The sequence below is a fragment of the Dermacentor andersoni genome, chromosome 10 (assembly GCF_023375885.2).
Source record: "Dermacentor andersoni chromosome 10, qqDerAnde1_hic_scaffold, whole genome shotgun sequence".
Classification (NCBI taxonomy): Eukaryota; Metazoa; Arthropoda; class Arachnida; order Ixodida; family Ixodidae; genus Dermacentor; species Dermacentor andersoni.
Window position 1 is genome coordinate 138,316,898 of NC_092823.1, and position 16,875 is coordinate 138,333,772.

Genomic DNA, 16,875 nt, shown 5'->3' on the forward strand with positions numbered 1-16,875 from the left:
AAGCGGCGGCCAACATTACCTTGGTTCTGTCCAGCTACGTGGCACTCGTATATTTTCAAATTTTGGCGCAAGTTACGTGGGACACGTGGTATAGTGTCTCTTGATGTCACTGACTGGTGAAGATCACTACATAGGCGTAAATGGAGGACCAGATGTGTTGCAAATGACTCGAATGTACGAAACCGATCCGAGCTTCGCGTGTTCAGCTCTGCCGCGGCAACGAACCACGGCAGTGGATGAGCGCACGGCTCGCCAAGGGCGGACAAGCCACTCGGGGCAACCGCGACTCAGCCCGACGGCGGCCAACGCATGAGCGCATGAGGGCCTCGCGCTGTGCGTCGCACGTCCCTGGAATTTTCGCTCGGCCCGGCTGGCGCGTTGATGAGGTGCCTGCACGTAAGTGCAGATATGTGTTCGCACAGGAGCAGACTTGTTCCCCAGCAAAAATATGGGTGCCTTTCAAACGGCGAAATTCCGGCGCGGGTCGCATGACGAGAGCGTCAAAACGTAACGTGTCGTCGTCGAGCCAACGCATTTCACATCCCTGTCCGTTATCTCCCCACTCAGTACTAACTGCTACGAGCACTAGCGTAGTCGATCGTTGCCTATGGAACGAGCAGTCTGTAGCAAGTCGAGATTGCAGCTCCCCCTTCCCAGGCCTTCGCTCTCCTCGGTGGCGCTCGCTCGTAGCGTCACCCTGACAGCGGCGCTTCTTGTGCGTCAGCAGCTGATGATGTCCGTGATCAATCGAGCCATTCTCCCTAGGCACATTAGAGGGCGGGGCAGCTGCTTCAAGATCCATGTCCTTTAACGCCCGAAATTACCCTTTACCTTGTTATTTCTGCATTTCAATTAAGCATAACAATTAACTATCGCTGTGCTTTCTCTTCTGATTTATGTCACCTCGTATGACTGTGACTAACGCACATTCGGCCCCTCGGTGGCTGAATACGGAGGCTTACGGGCACTGCAATGTTACGCCATCAGTTTGTTTTTCCTCGGTTATGTGGACAAGCTTCAGCGCTCTGGCTGGTTTTGCTGCTCTTATACCTTTACAACCAGTAGGAGCGGTAATAATTTGTCGACGCCTGTTATTGTGCGCTAGGTTATTTTGCGATGTCAAGAACGGATTGAGCGGGAAAGCTCCGCGTGCCTGTTTGCATTGGCTCAATAGAATTCAGCGGACTTTACAAGCCAGCGCCTTTTACTTCCTGGACCCTCATTTAAAGCTCCGCCTTCCGGATGGCTTACCATGCACGCGCAACTTTCATGTGTCGTCTATGGCAGTATTCACTAATGCCTACGCCTTCCCCATCGGAGTGGTCTGACGTCCTGAATGTGAAGTTTTTGGCTGCACAGAGACAATTGCATGTGCACGATGATTTTCCCTGTTTCGGTGCACAAAGAAAAGCCCTCGGCATGCACCACGCTCTACAGCCGTTCGCTTACAGAGAACACATTTCTCGGAGACAGCCGACGAAGTTGCTCTCACAGCGCTGGGGCGATTTCTTTATTTCAAAAGCATCGGGAGTGAATCAGAAGCTGTACACCCATCGTCAGTTGCCTTGTGCTTGCGAGGAAAGATTCTCTTCGTAGCTCCTCTTTTATCTGCTTATGTTTTCTGCCCCACTGCCACTGCAGAACAGCGTAACAGGCAGTTAATCGTGTTAAGCGCTCCGCGGTGCATGTTTCTTGTTTTTGTTCCTTCTTTCCCTCTCTTGCTCCGTATACAACATCGGTATTTTTCACACACAAAGTTGTTATTCATCGTTCTTCTCGCAGCCTTTGTCAAAGCGATCGCACAAACAGTTTGAGCACAGGGGATTGTTAAACACATTAATAGAACGTTTAATTGCCTGAGAACAAGCTGAGTACCTATAGAACGTCGTTAACGCGATGCGCATTGTATGAGCCAAGGTAGAAAAAAAAAAGACGAATCATGTAAATTGGAGAGTGTATTGAGAGGCTAGTTGGTAAGACATTTCTTTGTGAACTTAAACTGTGCTAGGAACGAGACACCGAGGTAGATGAAGACAGGACGAACGCAGTCCTGCCTGCGTACGCCCTGTCTTCATCTACCTCGGTGTCTAGCGCAGACACAAAGAAATGTAAAATGAAGGGAAATGCGAATCGAGCGGCTTTCACGCTAGCGCATTTCACGACCGCCCAGCGTTTGTTCGCCCGAACGTGGATCAGCGAGCGTGGACCAGACGAACGAGGAAGTGAAGCCGTTCCCCGGCGGCTCGGATTTCGCGATGCGGCGGTTGTTGCTGCCACGTGGGTGAAGGAAGTCGGTGGTGGCCGGCCCGTTCTGGGCTTATCGTGCCCCGTAGAGTTGAAGATCATCACTGACACCTTACCTGATCCGAACAAATTATGTCCACAATAGAGTGGTCGAGACACTGCGCGAGGCGTTGGTCCGCGTTGGCGCACATAATGCTGCATGCACGCTCGATGGGCGCTTTAATGCCGTTCCAACTGTGCCTCATATGACTCATGGCTAAAGAGGCTATACTGGCTATACGCGCAGGGAGGACGTTTCGGGAAACTTCACACAAGAGAAACGCATTGCACCCTCTGATTTCGATCTCACTACATGCGCGGCCCACGTGAACTCCGCAGCTGCCGCTGGCACCCGCTCCGACTAATACGTGTAATTATATGTTGTATAGAAAAAAAAAATTTTATCATACGCGACCATTTTCTGCATGCTCTCCAACAACACTGATGGCGGCTCCGTGGATGCCATTATGTACGCGGCATTCTGTCAAGTTCGCCTGCAACAGCCTTCCGATGATACAGGACCTTTCCCAATGTGACATTGAATTTCTCACGGGCGCACCAGGAAAAGCTTTGCAGGTTTGCACACACGTGCAGAAAAGTACACCTCGCGCGTGCTTTGATGTCAAAGAGCCGTATCATGAGCACTTGGTACAAACAGCGGCCCTGAGGTACCGAGCTTAGTCCCAGGCCACTTCTGTGCCAACAGAACTATCGCGGAAAAATTTTTCGTGGTGACATGGCATCCCACCTTATATATTGCTTACTGCTTTCGCAGATTGGATTCATGGACGCTCTTGTGTCACGCTGCGCTTCGGCATCAGCAAATGTAGGCGGCGCGGCCCGACTGGAGATGAACTGCGATGCCGTCTACGTGGCTGTGGGACCAACAGACGTGACTGGCTGACTTCTTCCCACTTCACGAATGGCAACTACGCAATCTGGGAAACGCTGGCGCTATCCTTGAGCTACAAAAGCCTCGAAGCGGCACTGCGACGGCGGGGCATTGCTCACCGCTTTCGCAGGTTAGTAGTAACTGGCACTATTCTTCAATGAATGTTTGCATTGTTATGCCGCTTCTACCCTAACCTTATTTTTTCTGGAGTCCAAAGCAGTGCATTTCTCTCAAGTCGCGCAGGGTACTTGTAAGACGTCGGTTTGTTGTTTGCAGGCGTTCAGCGTTTTACTGATTTTGCTACTGTGCGGTGGTGATATAGAGTAGAACCCAGGGCCCGATACTGCGCAGTTTGAACGATTGCTCGAAGGTCAACACACAACACTGAAAAAGCTGTCAGCAAGGGAGAGCAAGTTCTCTACTGAAATAGAACAAGTAAAGGTTCATATTGTGGCTTTATCTCAGGTGCACACTGGCTAATGTGGAGGCACAGCAGCGTCAGAATCAGGCAACATTGTCGACTTTTGATTAAAGGATTGACAATATTGAGAATGGTCAAAGGCGGGATAATCTTGTTTTTTTATGGTCTTGAAGATAGGGAAACTGGCGAGAACGTAGCTAATTCAAGTAAACTTGTCTCAAACCCGTGCCTTTCGAAACTTCCCAATTATGGTGACATTTTCCTCTTTCAAAGAACGCCAATAAGCGTTAACGAAGGCACGCAAGTTAAAGGGCACTAACTATATCATTTCGGAAGATTTTTCACGCGGGGGAAGAATAAATAAAGAAGCCGTTTATGGAATGTTGCGAAACAGAATAGACGAGAAGGTAGAATAGCAGTACTGAAGTTTGATACCTTGTATATACACATGGGCAACAACCGCTATCAGATTGCTTGCGCGACCAACAAAGTCAAGCAGATGTGACCGTCCTTATAGTTACTGAGGTAAAGGAAATGCTCACTGTCTTGGTGATAAACTGCAGGTGCATAACAAATAAAATTGATTCTTTCCATACCCTTGTTAGACCAGTTGAACCGACAATAGTTATTGCCACCGAGTCATGACTGGACTCGAGCGTCTTAAATTCTCAAGTTTTCTCAGATGGCTATTTCAGACGTGATCGAAGAGCAAGAGGGGGAGGGCTTTTTATCCTTGTTAGCTCAAGGTTATCGTGTGTGCCACTGGAATGTTCTATAGCTCATTTTGAGTCTGTTTTTCGCTAAGTGAGGCTATCTAATGGAAAAAGTTTAGTTGTTGGAACATATCACCGTTCTGGCGGATTATCATACCACCAGCTTATTCAGTTGTCTGCTTTCCTTGATACGCTTGAAAATGATACCATAACACTAGCAGTATACTTTAATCTTCCGGACATAGAATGGTCTTGCGATAACCCCGCAGCATCGGTCACTGGCCTTGTGTTTTCTGCATTTTTGGATCTTGTCTGTGACTTTGTATGCGTTTCAATAGTATATTCGTGATGCATCACGTAATGACGGCACAGGTTGTGCACTTGATTTGCTATTATGTAATGTTCCGAACATTATAACGAATGTGAATGTGCTGCCCGGCTTAACTGACCATCGTTCTTTTACTGCTACCTTTTATGCTCTAGTTGATGAATTGAACATTGAACAGTTATTGAAGCTGTTTAAAGACAAGTTTCCTTAATTTCGCTATAATTTTGTTCCTACTCATGTTATCTCATCTGAATGGTAAAAAAATAAAGTCTTGGTTAGAAAATCAGCTGCGAGCACTACTGCGAAAACTCAGGAGAGTTTTTCTGAAGTTTGGATGAGGGAAGTCCCAGGATAATTGGTTAGAGCTGAAATGTTTGAAAGGAAGCTTTCGGGGGTCTAGCGGAGAAGGCCAAACATACTTATTTTGAGAACATTGGTGTAAAGTTGCTCAATAATTCCAAAGAGTTCTGGATATTTGTTACGTGTAACGGCAAATAAAACAATTCTATTTTCCCCCAAAGAGAGCTCTGAAACCGTAATTGATGATGATGAAGACAAAGTGAAGCTTTTTAGCAATTTTTTCTCTTCAGTATTTATAGACCAGAGCACCCGCATTGTTAGCGTGATCTTCAATATTGACATTAATGAAATGCCTGAGTTTATATTCGGTGTGGAAGGTTTGCGTAAATTCCGGCAGGAAAGGAAGCCGACGACCACTTGCCGCCCTGATGATATTCCGGCAGCGATTCTTAAAAACTGTTCTGGAATAGTGTGTTTTTACTTTTCTCTGTTATTTACAAAGATTTATCTGGATCTTGTTTATGCGCAATGGGAAGCTGGCACGGGTTGTACCCATTCACAATGGCGGATCGAGAAATGCCGCTTAGAACTTCAGGGTAGGGGAGCGCCGTTGGTATAGGAAGCGACACGACTTCAGCGTACGTCAGCGGTGCGGCAATTGAAGCGTGCTGGTAGGCTGGCGGAAAAGCCTCTGCAATCTTCTCGCGGATGGCCTGCTGCACGGCCGAGGACAAAGGATGGTCAGGCTTCTGGGTGAGAGGGAGCAGCGAGAGCTGGCGGGCCACCTCTTCCCGAATGAAGGCTTTGATTTGAGGCAGCAGAGACCCGTCATCAATCTGTCCGGGAGTATCTTTAACGAATATTACATGCAAGGTAATTGAAGACATAATGTACACTACGATCATGTCACACAATATTCTAAGCTCTAGTCAGCATGGTTTTCGATAAGGTTTTTCATGTTCCACACAGTTAGTTGAATTATTTCACCATCTGGCCTCGGCAATAGACAAAACGAAAGTAACAGACTGCATATTTCTAGATTAAAAAAAGTCTTCGACGTGGTTGCACATGATCTTCTAATCTCAAAACTTAGGACCTATAAATCAGACAACAGTTTCATATCTTGGACTGTCAAATATCTACGCTCAAGACAGCAGTCTGTGATGCTGTACGGTTTTTCCTCTGTATATGTTCGAGTAACCTCAGGTGTTCCTCAGGGATCAGTTTCGGGCCCCCTTTTATTTTCACTCTCTATTAATTACATTGCAACTGACGTCACGTCTTCATTTAGAGTGTTTGCGGATGAGTGTGTCATTTATAGAGTCAGATATAATGCAAGTGACATTGCATCATGAGAGACGTAATTAGACATAATAGGAACATGGTGTGACACGTGGGACATGTCAGTAATTGTTCAAAATTGTGTTCACGTCAACTTTCCGAGGAAGCGCGCACTTGAGTCATGTATTTATACCTTGAGTAATGTGGCATTAAAAAGGGATGACGAATACAAATATTTAGGAATTCTAATGACGTCTGACTTATGTGGAACAGGCACTTAAATTTACGCACATTGAGAATAAGGCAATAGGTTCATTGGGATTCCTGCGCCATAATTTCAGTCAATTAGTTACCTGATAAATTAAAAGAACAATTCTATTTCACTTATGTTCGTAGTTTACTTGACATAGTAGTTCTGCGGAAACCCGCAAGGTGGAGAGAAGTAATGAATAAAGGGAAAATCAGACATCCACCCGTTCGTAGCAATTGCTACAAAGGAAACCCATACGGGTTCCTCGAAAGAAAAGCCTCATAGTTGAAGAAAAATTCGTCCTGGTCCGGGACTCGAACCCGGGACCACCGCCTTTCCGGGGCAGCCGCTCTAACCATCTGAGCTAACCAGGCGGCTAGCAGATGGCAGGGCGAAGTCGAATTTGTCGACAACACGAAGCAACGGCAAGAGTTTGACATAGTAGTTCTGCGGAAACCCGCAAGGTGCGGGTTTCCGGTTAGAGCGGCTGCCCCGGAAAGGCGGTGGTCCCGGGTTCGAGTCCCGGACCAGGACGAATTTTTCTTCAACTATGAGGCTTTTCTTTCGAGGAACCCGTATGGGTTTCCTTTGTAGCAATTGCTACGAACGGGTGGATGTCTGATTTTCCCTTTATTCATTCGTAGTTTACTTGATTACGGTTGTATCTGCTGGGATCTGTACACGGCTGATCTCATGGAACAGCTTGAAAGGGTGCAGAATGGGTCAGCTGGGTTTGTTCATAATAATTATAGTAGAAAATTAAATATGACAGAGAGTAAAATTAAATTATCGTGGCAAGCATAGAAAGACTGCCGAAAAAAATCTCAGGCTGAATTTTTTTTCACGCCGCTTCTTATTCAAAAACAGCGATTGAGAGAGAAAGCTATACTCAGTCGCCTACTTGCGTGTCGATGAGGCGCGACCATGCACTGAAAGTTCGCGAGTTGCCTTTCAGGGATGACGTCTTTCGGCATTCTTTCTTTGATCCATCTATAAAAGAATGGAATGCTGTTTCGCCTGACATTGTTAATATTGAACACAATGGTGCGCTTTATCGCGCTTTATGTATGTGCTCACTTGTTTCTCCCTTTACAATGTAACCCTCCTGCCACAATGCCCACATGGGCGATGCAGGTATGTAATAAATAAATAAATAAATAAATAAATAAATAAATAAATAAATAAATAAATAAATAAATAAATGCCTGGGTTCAAAAGCAAGGGAAATACTCCTGACTCAGGGCGCTCACATAACTTGCTCGTGCTCATATTAACATCTACTACAGTGCTGAACATCATATCTACAATGATGGCTCTGTCATACCAACAGCGTTTAATTGTCTGCGTTATGGAGCAGAGAGTTCCAGCCTTGGGTCATCTTCACCACGCACACAGGAACAACTCGTCGTGGAAATCATGCACCTGTGTCGAAACGTTGTGTTGCAGTAGTCGCTGGGCCTTTCTCTCGTGCTCAAACTGCACCCGGTGAAGCGCGTGTTTCTCCAGTTGCCGCTGATATCGCCGTCCTCATCTTCTGGAGCAGCGACATCGGAAAGGTCTCGGGACACGTCAGTGCCACTGGCGGCAGCCACCTTTTGCGCGAATCTCCCCCTCAGCCTTGTTGCGTCTAAACGACTGCAGTTACGCCTTAGTGAGATCAGAGTCATTCAATATAAAGTGTTGAGGAACTCTGGTGAACGAGACTCGTGCAGGGAGAGCTCTTCACCAGAGACTTCGGAGTCGGACTGAATCTCGCACCTTTGTGGCACACAATTCGTGTATTTGTCCAGCAGTCTACGAAAAACCTACAGAGCGTCAGGAGTTACTGTACGTGGCCGTGCGAAAGTGTGCAATGTCAGCTAAATATTTCTTGCATTCGCACCAAGCGCCTTACACTTGTGGTGCAAGTAAGATATCTTATGCTCGAACATCTTGGCAACATGTATGACCGCAATCTCCAGTTATACACTGGCAGCTTTGTTGAAAAAGAGAATCAAGCTATTGTCGCGACTTATGGGATCCCAGTTCTTAATATTTCATGGGCCACCAGACTTGACCTTGTTGTGTCTTCTGCGCTATGTGAAAGTGCCTCCATAGAGAAGCAGGCTTGCGGAAACTAACGCCGCAGCCAGTATGTACTCTTTTCAGGCAGTAAGGCTGCGCTGCGACTATTTCAATGCAGGCTTCCACCGCGAAACCGAAAACAAAACTTGCATTACTCGTTTCATTTCTGCATTGGTTCGAAAACTTTTGTCGTTGTCTCACTTGTGATAATTTTTGATACTTTCTTTTGCGGATCAAGAACAATAACCAGAAATTAACACTTGGTTGTCGCGAAACATTTTGAATATTCGACAGTACCGAGTACTAGTTACTTTTCGCATAGCGTTTGGTGCAATTAGTGGAGCGAACTGCGGTGCGAGTGGTGGTCGGCGCGTGTGTTTGCCCAAAGCTCTCCGCTTTGTTTAACAGCTTGGCGATTTTGCGAACTGATCATTTTCAATAAAATACCAGCTTATAAATAATTAAGTAAACATTATAGCGAAACCATTACGCCACGGACGCGTGGACAAGCGAAACCACTGTAGTGAACAGCGATTTTGCTTGCTCGCATATTTCAAAGCGAGCTATACTATTTTTTTAATGCAGAAGGCAATATGCTTCCTGCATTAAGTATAGCTTGCTTTGAAATTTATGCCAATGAAGCCAGATAAGTCTTAATAAACGAAGCCACAAGCACGAAGACATGAGATATCCATGTACTAACCACCATTATAATAGTGGCTGAAGAATTGCAGCGAGAGTTCCTTCTAGTAATTACTGCAGGAAACCTTACGCCTTTTCGAATACGAATAGTTGGTGCGTAGTATTCGATCGGTATTGGATACTTGGAGTATTCGCCCACCCCTGATATACACTAAACAGAAACAGGTGAACGTGTATTAATTAAATTGTGCCAAGTACAATTGCCGATCCTCTGAGCTGCGTCGCTTCATGAACGTGACTCTTGCGCGGCTTCTGTGATTTCACGAAAAAAGAAAAAAAGAAAGAAAGGTCTACATGACTCTGTCAGGCCCAGTCAGGCCCTCGTCCGGTGGAAATACGATTGGGGCGCCTGTGCGAACCCAAGCGGACATTTCGGGCCAGGCCGGATGTTCGAGTTGCACTCTGGCTAGTCGCTTAGAGAAATTTACGTAAACGCGGTTGGTTCGCGTCGTGCTGCACACACGCGAACTCTGGTTTCCCGCTAAATCCGTGCAGCGTTCCTGCTGACGGCGATCGCCGTTTAAGAAGCGTGGACGCGCCTTCTGCCGCGCTGCCCGGTTATGTGGTTGCAGACGCGCACGCCAGCCACCGTCGACGCGCACGCACATGTACATACTCTGCGACGCAGCCATTGTTCCCGCGTGTTCGATATATCTTGCCGCCGACCTTTCTATCGCTGCAGCAGCCTCGCGCTGTCACCCTCTGCACATGCGTGGAAACAGGTGCGACGCGATGGCTGCCCATACGAGAGGAACAGCCTCAGTCCCGTTTCTCTCGCATTGTTTTTAAAATTTTCTTAAAAATATAATTCCAAATTGTAAGAATAGCGTTTCGATGCTACTATCATTGTCTAACAACAGTGCCTTTAAGCTCACTGCGCACTTTTCCCCGTGTATTCGCGTTTCTTGCTTACACCGCTGTGCACGTCGCAAGCTCATATTCTTCCACTTGCAGTTCGGCATTTCGAAAGGAATCGAACAGCGCTTCATGCAGGACGAAGCGAAGGCACAGCGCCGTGCCTTCACCTCGTGCCTTCTGTAGCGCTGTTCGGTTCCGTTCTAAGCAAGCGCCGATGCAACCAGCCCAACTCAGCACATTCCTACAATTCAGTGTATACTTAGTAGACTTGTAAACAATCGTCTAGGCCGCCAAAAGACAGTTGGAAGTATTGAATGCATAAACATAATTGTTAAGCGAGGATGGGGCGATGCAATCAAATATTTAATTGTGTTATTAACTAATAACAAATATCTGATTAGGCGAAATAAAAAAAAAAATATTCTCAGTTCCTCCAAGCGGCGGCAAGCTACATTACCTTGGTTCTGCCCAGCTACGTTGAACACATTTTTTTTTTATTTAAAGATACCTTACAGACCCCTAGAGGCATTCTGTAAGGGGGGAGAGTGCACTCAAAGATTATAATATACAATAATTAGAATGCATAGAAATGCGCTAAGATACAGTGTATATATATATATATATATATATAGGGAGAGAGAGAGAGAGAGCTCTGTATTCACTCCGACGTTGCGGTGTCCAGAGCAGCGCTGGCGATAAGCAGCGACTCACTTCTTTGTTCCCAGGCACGTGCCAGCGTTCATCTCACTGGTCAACCTCTGTGTCGATATTTGCGAAGTTTTGTAGAGTCTGCATATATAGTCTCGGTTATATTGCACCAATACAGGATTGTCCTGAGATTTTATTAAAACTCAAATCGCCATTCACAATTATGTATATTCTCCATTTATTCTGACCATGTAGGTCGGCTTGCCGCGCACTCAAAACGCATTATGCGACAGCTTTATCATGCCGTCTCAACCAATCAGAGTGCCCTCGTCTTGGAGTATATATATTTATTTTTATTTATTTATTTGTAAAATACCTTACAAGGCCCCTTCTTGGGGATTGAGTAAGGGGGGCATACAATCAAGTACATACAATTAACAACAATAACAAATGAAAACAGCAGCCAAGTGCACAGCCTAAAAGTCATGAAACATATTAGCTACATAAAGCTGCATATGATTACAATAAAAAGGAACAATATAAGTTAGTAACAACGTATAACACTGCAAGAAAAAGGCAAAGAAATAATACAGAGCAGTGAGTGTGATATTAATGGTTAACATATATATATATATATATATATATATATATATATATATATATATATATATATATATATATACGTGTGTGTGAAGTGCTATCAGCATTCTATACTCCTGCGGACTCGTTTTCTTTTTTCGCCTTTTTTATTTGCTCAGGCACTCCGTTGTGATCACTCCCGTAGCAACAGGGCGTTCCGGGAGATGGCAGCGTGTATGAGGTGACAGCTCAGCTTTCCGGGGACGCGTGTTCGCCTCGTTGCCCGTCCAAAAGCCCCTGTAAGCGTTTCGCCCAAACCATATGAGACACCTACATCATAGGATCAAAACGGTCCTTTAGTAAGCAGAAATAATCACGAAGAACCGGTTGCTTTCGAAGAATCCGTTTATGTCATCCTCTGGGAGGTGATTATTTGCGACACTGGCGTTGCACCATCGCGTGTTCTGGGTGCCGCCGTGTCTTGCGTGAACGCGGGCGCCAAGCGGTACTTCGAGCGCCACTTACTCAAGCACCAGTTCAGAAACCCGTGCAACGTCTACTGCGACTCAACCACAGCGTCTCAATTATGCTAACTGGCACGAGGGAAGAACGCTCTCCTTACCACCGTGCAGTGCCGCACACTACTGCTGTATTGGATTGCACCACGAATATGGTTGGACACTAACAAGAAACGGCGGTTTGATCTCGAAGAAAGCTAAACGGTTTACAAAGTACGTATCTGCTATAGTGCACCATGACAAACTATCGCTGGCCACTGAATTAGGTAAACGAGTCCTGACATGCATGACCTACAGGGGTGCTCAAAAGTTTCCAGGCCACAGTTTGCGCGAACACGTTCACTTCGTGCCCATGTGGCGTGTCATGCATCCGATTATAGGGGCCCCAAGAGTTTGGTGAAGAGGGTAAGGGACACTGCTTCTCGCCACCCACAGCTTCCGAGTGCCAAAATTACTCCAGGAGCTCCGTCACTTGCTTGAGAGTGAACGTTGTCGAACACGCTGTGGCGTGGGTACTTTTTACCACCCCTGTACGTGACAGATAACCGTATTCATAATTGTAGCGATCCAAGATGATCAGCCGGATAAGGCGATGAAGAAGCAGTAGCTCCGAGGAAGGAGAGCCAGGAATATGAAAAAGTCCTGCTAAATGGCTGGAGTCGTTCTGTTCTCGCCTGTACTTTATAATAATATTAGAACTGAGTGGATGCCAAGAGAGAGAATAATTGCACCGCAACAAATCGTACTTGACGATAACAGGGGAAAAAAAAAACGCGTAGGTGCACAATACCGCATTCTCAATTTAATTACTCGGCGCCGGCCAACGTACGTGCGCTTCCAGCTTCGGCGCACAACAGAGCGAGCGAGCTCAAGATCACGTGACGCGCCACGAACCCTGACTAAACTGGCGCGCACTCGCAGCCCCGTCTGCGCGCGCTGCGCCGACCATCGGCAATTGCAGCAACCAGTCATTGCAATGGGAATTTTCTTCTGCCTTTGTTGCTTTTTTGTCCGTGTTTTTCTCACCGCAGCGTTTGCCCATAGGCAGCTGTGCATACTGCAGCGCCGAAAGGCGGTATGCCTACAGCGCTGGATACGCGCAGACGTAATATGAAAAAAAAAAAAAGAGAGAGAGAAAAAGAACCCACCTATTGTCGCGTTTTCTGCGGTGCGTCACGCAGGGCACGCGGATTTTTAAATATCCTTATCGGGCACAGATAACTGCGACCGACAAGGCTTCCGCCTTTGCCGAACCACAGCCGAGCGGTGGCCAGCAAGGGTTGCCCGTTACGTTCGCGACACAGCCCCGATAAAAGTTTCTGAGCAACTTCTTGAAATGAACAGGCAGTTTCTCACCCATGTACACCAGCGCTCAGACATATCGTACCAATACTTAACGGAGTCACCTTGTGCATTCCTGCTTGCCGTTCAAGCGCCATGTTAACCTGACGCAGTTAAGGCGTCCGTGTTGCTTACATCAGGCACATACATTGCAGAGAAGCTTGTTGTGTAACTGCATTTGAAACGTCGTTCCAACGCACAGATAAAGATGGGCGAGCTGAGGAGGAGAACCAGAACGCCGGACTTGAACTGAATTTAAATAACCGGAAATGGGGCTTCATGTGCTCAGGACGGCGCTGCTGGTGCCCCCGACAGGCCATCAAAGGCGGCGAAAACCGAACGCGCTGTCGCGTTTCCCCAGCAGCGCCTTCCTGTGTACATGAAGTACTGCTTTCGGTGAATGAAATTCAGTTCAAGTCCGGCGTTTTGTTGACCTCCTGAGCTCGTCCGTATTTATTTGTGCGCTGGAACGATGTTTCCTAATGCTATTCACAACCAACTAGCCCAGCTGTCCACGCTTAGCTTGTGTAACTGCGGTGCTTGTGCTTTTTCATCCACGGGCCCCCTTTTCTTGTCCGTCGTCATAGTGCCTTGTTGACGCTGACGGTACTGTGATATAAATAAATAAATAAATAAATAAATAAATAAATTAATAAATAAATTCCTTGCGCCCAGATGCCGTGTCCCTGAGCAGTTCGTAATTGTACAACGCGTGACGCCAACCTATCTTGTCTAATAACGCTTGTTAAGTCGGCGTTCGATTATGGACCTCCGGAGGCATTTGTCCCAAGCAGGAACGCGGCGGAAAAAGCACCACCGAGTGATGAGTCGCTGCCTCGCCCCCTCCGTTGTCACTGCCTGTCTTCGCCGCTTTCAGTTGTCGCTCGAAAACTGCCTCGCCCACCTTCAGTAGCTACCGTGGCACAAACGTCAAACGCGGTAATGTGACTGAGCCGTACAAGGCTCGCAAGGAGCGACAATACAGCGAGTGGGAAATATTTTCATTGCGTGATGTAGCCGCGGGCGGTCCTTTTGCAAATTAAAGGAAAACAGAATTTTGAGAAAAAAAAAAAAATGAAACGACTTTTGGCGCCACGCAGAAGAAAAGGCTATGCATTGGAGGGTGGTTGGCATGACCGAACCGGGGAACCACGGAAAAACATTCAGGTAATAACCTTCCGCGAAGTCCGGGCAACAAGTGCCCATTACATCATCAGACGTCTACGCACACGCGTAAGGATACTGCTTGTAAGCAAGCCTGGAAGTAGCGATAAAAAATCACCGCGAAAACAATGATTGAGCGCGGGAGTTGACCAAGAGTCACGCTAAGCGAGAATATATATATATATATATATAATAAGCTATACAAGAAGAACTTCTATCGAAGGCACCTTGCACCACTTGCCATGTATGTACAGCGAAGCAAGTGGCACCAGCTGAGCATGGCGTAAAAAAAAAAAAAAAGGAAAGAATGGCGCACGATAGCATCGGGGAGGGGGCATCGTAATTACGCCCCGTTCTAGCAAAGCGGGGCACGCTACGACTCGCCCGCGCTCCCCGCCTTCTTCGACTCGCCCCGTTTCTGGCGAACAACTCGGCTCGAAAAGCTGCGCCAGTCGAGGAGGGCCCCCACTGCAGGTGTTCGCCGCTCCCCTCAAGCAGGGAAGCTCGTTTCGCTGGCCCCCTCCCTCCGGTCTCTGCCACTTGCAACGGTCTTTTGCCAGCGCCTCGCTGTCTCCTCGCCTGACCCAGTGCTGTGCGGTGGTGCATCCTGCGCTGCCTTGCTTTCTCCTTCTTTCGCCCCTTCACGAGAGGGAGGAGCTGCGCAGCCCGTCTCTCCTGCTAGCTGGCGCGTTATTATTCCTTCCCCCGGGATATTCGTCTTACAGAGGGAATAAAAAAGGAAAACAGACAAATAAACACCCGCAAGGCAGCAGGGGAAAGCGCCAAGGCAGCTCGGGACAGTAGACGGGCAAAAAAACAAAAAAGACTACAAGGAAGATTCAAGTTGCCATTCCTGTTATTTTCTTTCGCTCGTGTCACGTGGTCACCCTTTTCGCGTACACCAAGATAGCCGCTGTGTTTCTGCGTATCACAAAGAAAACAAGTTGACTTCAAACTACGAAAGTAATCTGCATTTACAGTCGTCGAACGACACCAAGAAAGAGTGCAGAAGCCGCACTGAACCCGCAGCCGCCCGCACTTCTCCGTGCGCATCGCCTGTGAGAAATATTGGGAACCAAATACAGAGCCGCGGCGAATGGGGTCATGCCGTCACGTGTGCTGCCGCAGCAGCTTCTCCCGCGCCGCATCGGAGAAGAGCCCAGCGCCGGTCGTCTCGTATTTCCGCGTTTCTCAAGGCCTTCCTCCTTTCCCACGCGCGCGCGGTTTTATTTCTCTTCTTCCCTTTTGAGTCGCTTTCTCAACTGCTGCGTCTGAAGCGCGCTGTTGCCATGGCCGGGTCCACGGGGCCGTTTTATGCGTTGGGCGATCGGACAAAATTCTTTTTGACCGTCCTGCACCCGAGGGAACGTGTCGGGATGGCAAAGAGTTCGTGTACATTGGTACAACTCGAGGACATTTCCAATGCTCCATATATTGGATTAAGCTTAGAATTTTACTGCGGAGCTGGCAGCTGGGGCAAATCGAGCCCCCGATTTCCCCTGAAGAAAGAATAGCGTCACGGGAGACAGACCAATTATATGCGCGAGCGATGTACACGAGGGGCGTACCGATGGGCATTCGCTGTCTGCACTGAACAAGGGCTCTGATGCGGGTGCCGAGTGCGCGAAAGAACGAAAGTATAAAAATGAGACATGCACGTCTCATTCACTGTGGCAATGGATGTTATGCGCGAAGCATTTTGCAGGGCTATCCAGCATCATTTGGGGTTCCGCAAGGCATCGTCACGTTGACTAATGTGTTTGTGTAAATTGTGCACAGCGGCAAAGGACGATGAACGCGGTGGAGATGACAGCATAACGGCGGCGCCGTAGTTTTTTACTCCAATCGTCCGACTGAGTACACGACATGCCGGTTGTTCAGTTCTATGTATATGTCGATGTAAGCACTGAACAGGCACAAGCGACAGTAGCACGGATCATAACATTATTTGCGACTAATGGTTATACTATGGCAGGTACATACTGTGATAATATATGGTACGCGGGAGTGTGAAGCCTATGGATGGATGGATGGATGGATGGATGTACCTAAACATATGAAGACAGTGCGCCGTGCGGTGGCGAAGAGGACCATCATCATCGACACCGATTTGGGAGCGTCGGCAGTGGCGCCTCAAAAAGCGTGGCGCGAGGGAGTCTGGCCCGTGGACCCGTGGCGTGAGCAGGGCGCGAGGTTCGGCGTTCGACGGAAAACAGCTTCCTCGCTGGGCGTCTGGCCCATAGGAGCTATCGCCGCCCGCGCCAATACGCCACACCCGAGTCAACGCTGTCGCCCGCTGGGAGGTCACCTCGCCCCGCTCTTCCGCTGGGCAACTGGTCCAGGAGGGCTGGCTGCCCTGAACCGGGGCGATCGATCGTTCGAGTGAGCGGCCACAGGGCTACTCCGCCAGCTGTGGACGCGACCGGGTGACTGCGGCCGTGGGCTCCCGAGCGCATACCCCCCCGGAGGGAAACCGGGCACGCGGAGGCTCCCGTCTATCGACGGTGGAGCAGGGCCACCTGAGCCCCGCGAG

The 16,875-nt window shown here is 48.0% G+C and overlaps 1 protein-coding gene across 1 annotated transcript in view; it reads left to right on the forward strand.

The window, feature by feature from the left end:
* The first annotated feature begins 317 nt into the window (after positions 1–317).
* The window catches only part of LOC129388135 (uncharacterized), a 434,948-nt gene continuing 418,390 nt past the window's right edge, over positions 318–16,875 (forward strand). Inside the window, exons 1-2 of the mRNA XM_072284749.1 lie at positions 318–396; positions 3,059–3,305. Of these exons, the coding sequence (XP_072140850.1) occupies positions 318–396; positions 3,059–3,305 (326 nt within the window). The remainder of the gene's footprint in view (positions 397–3,058; positions 3,306–16,875) is intronic.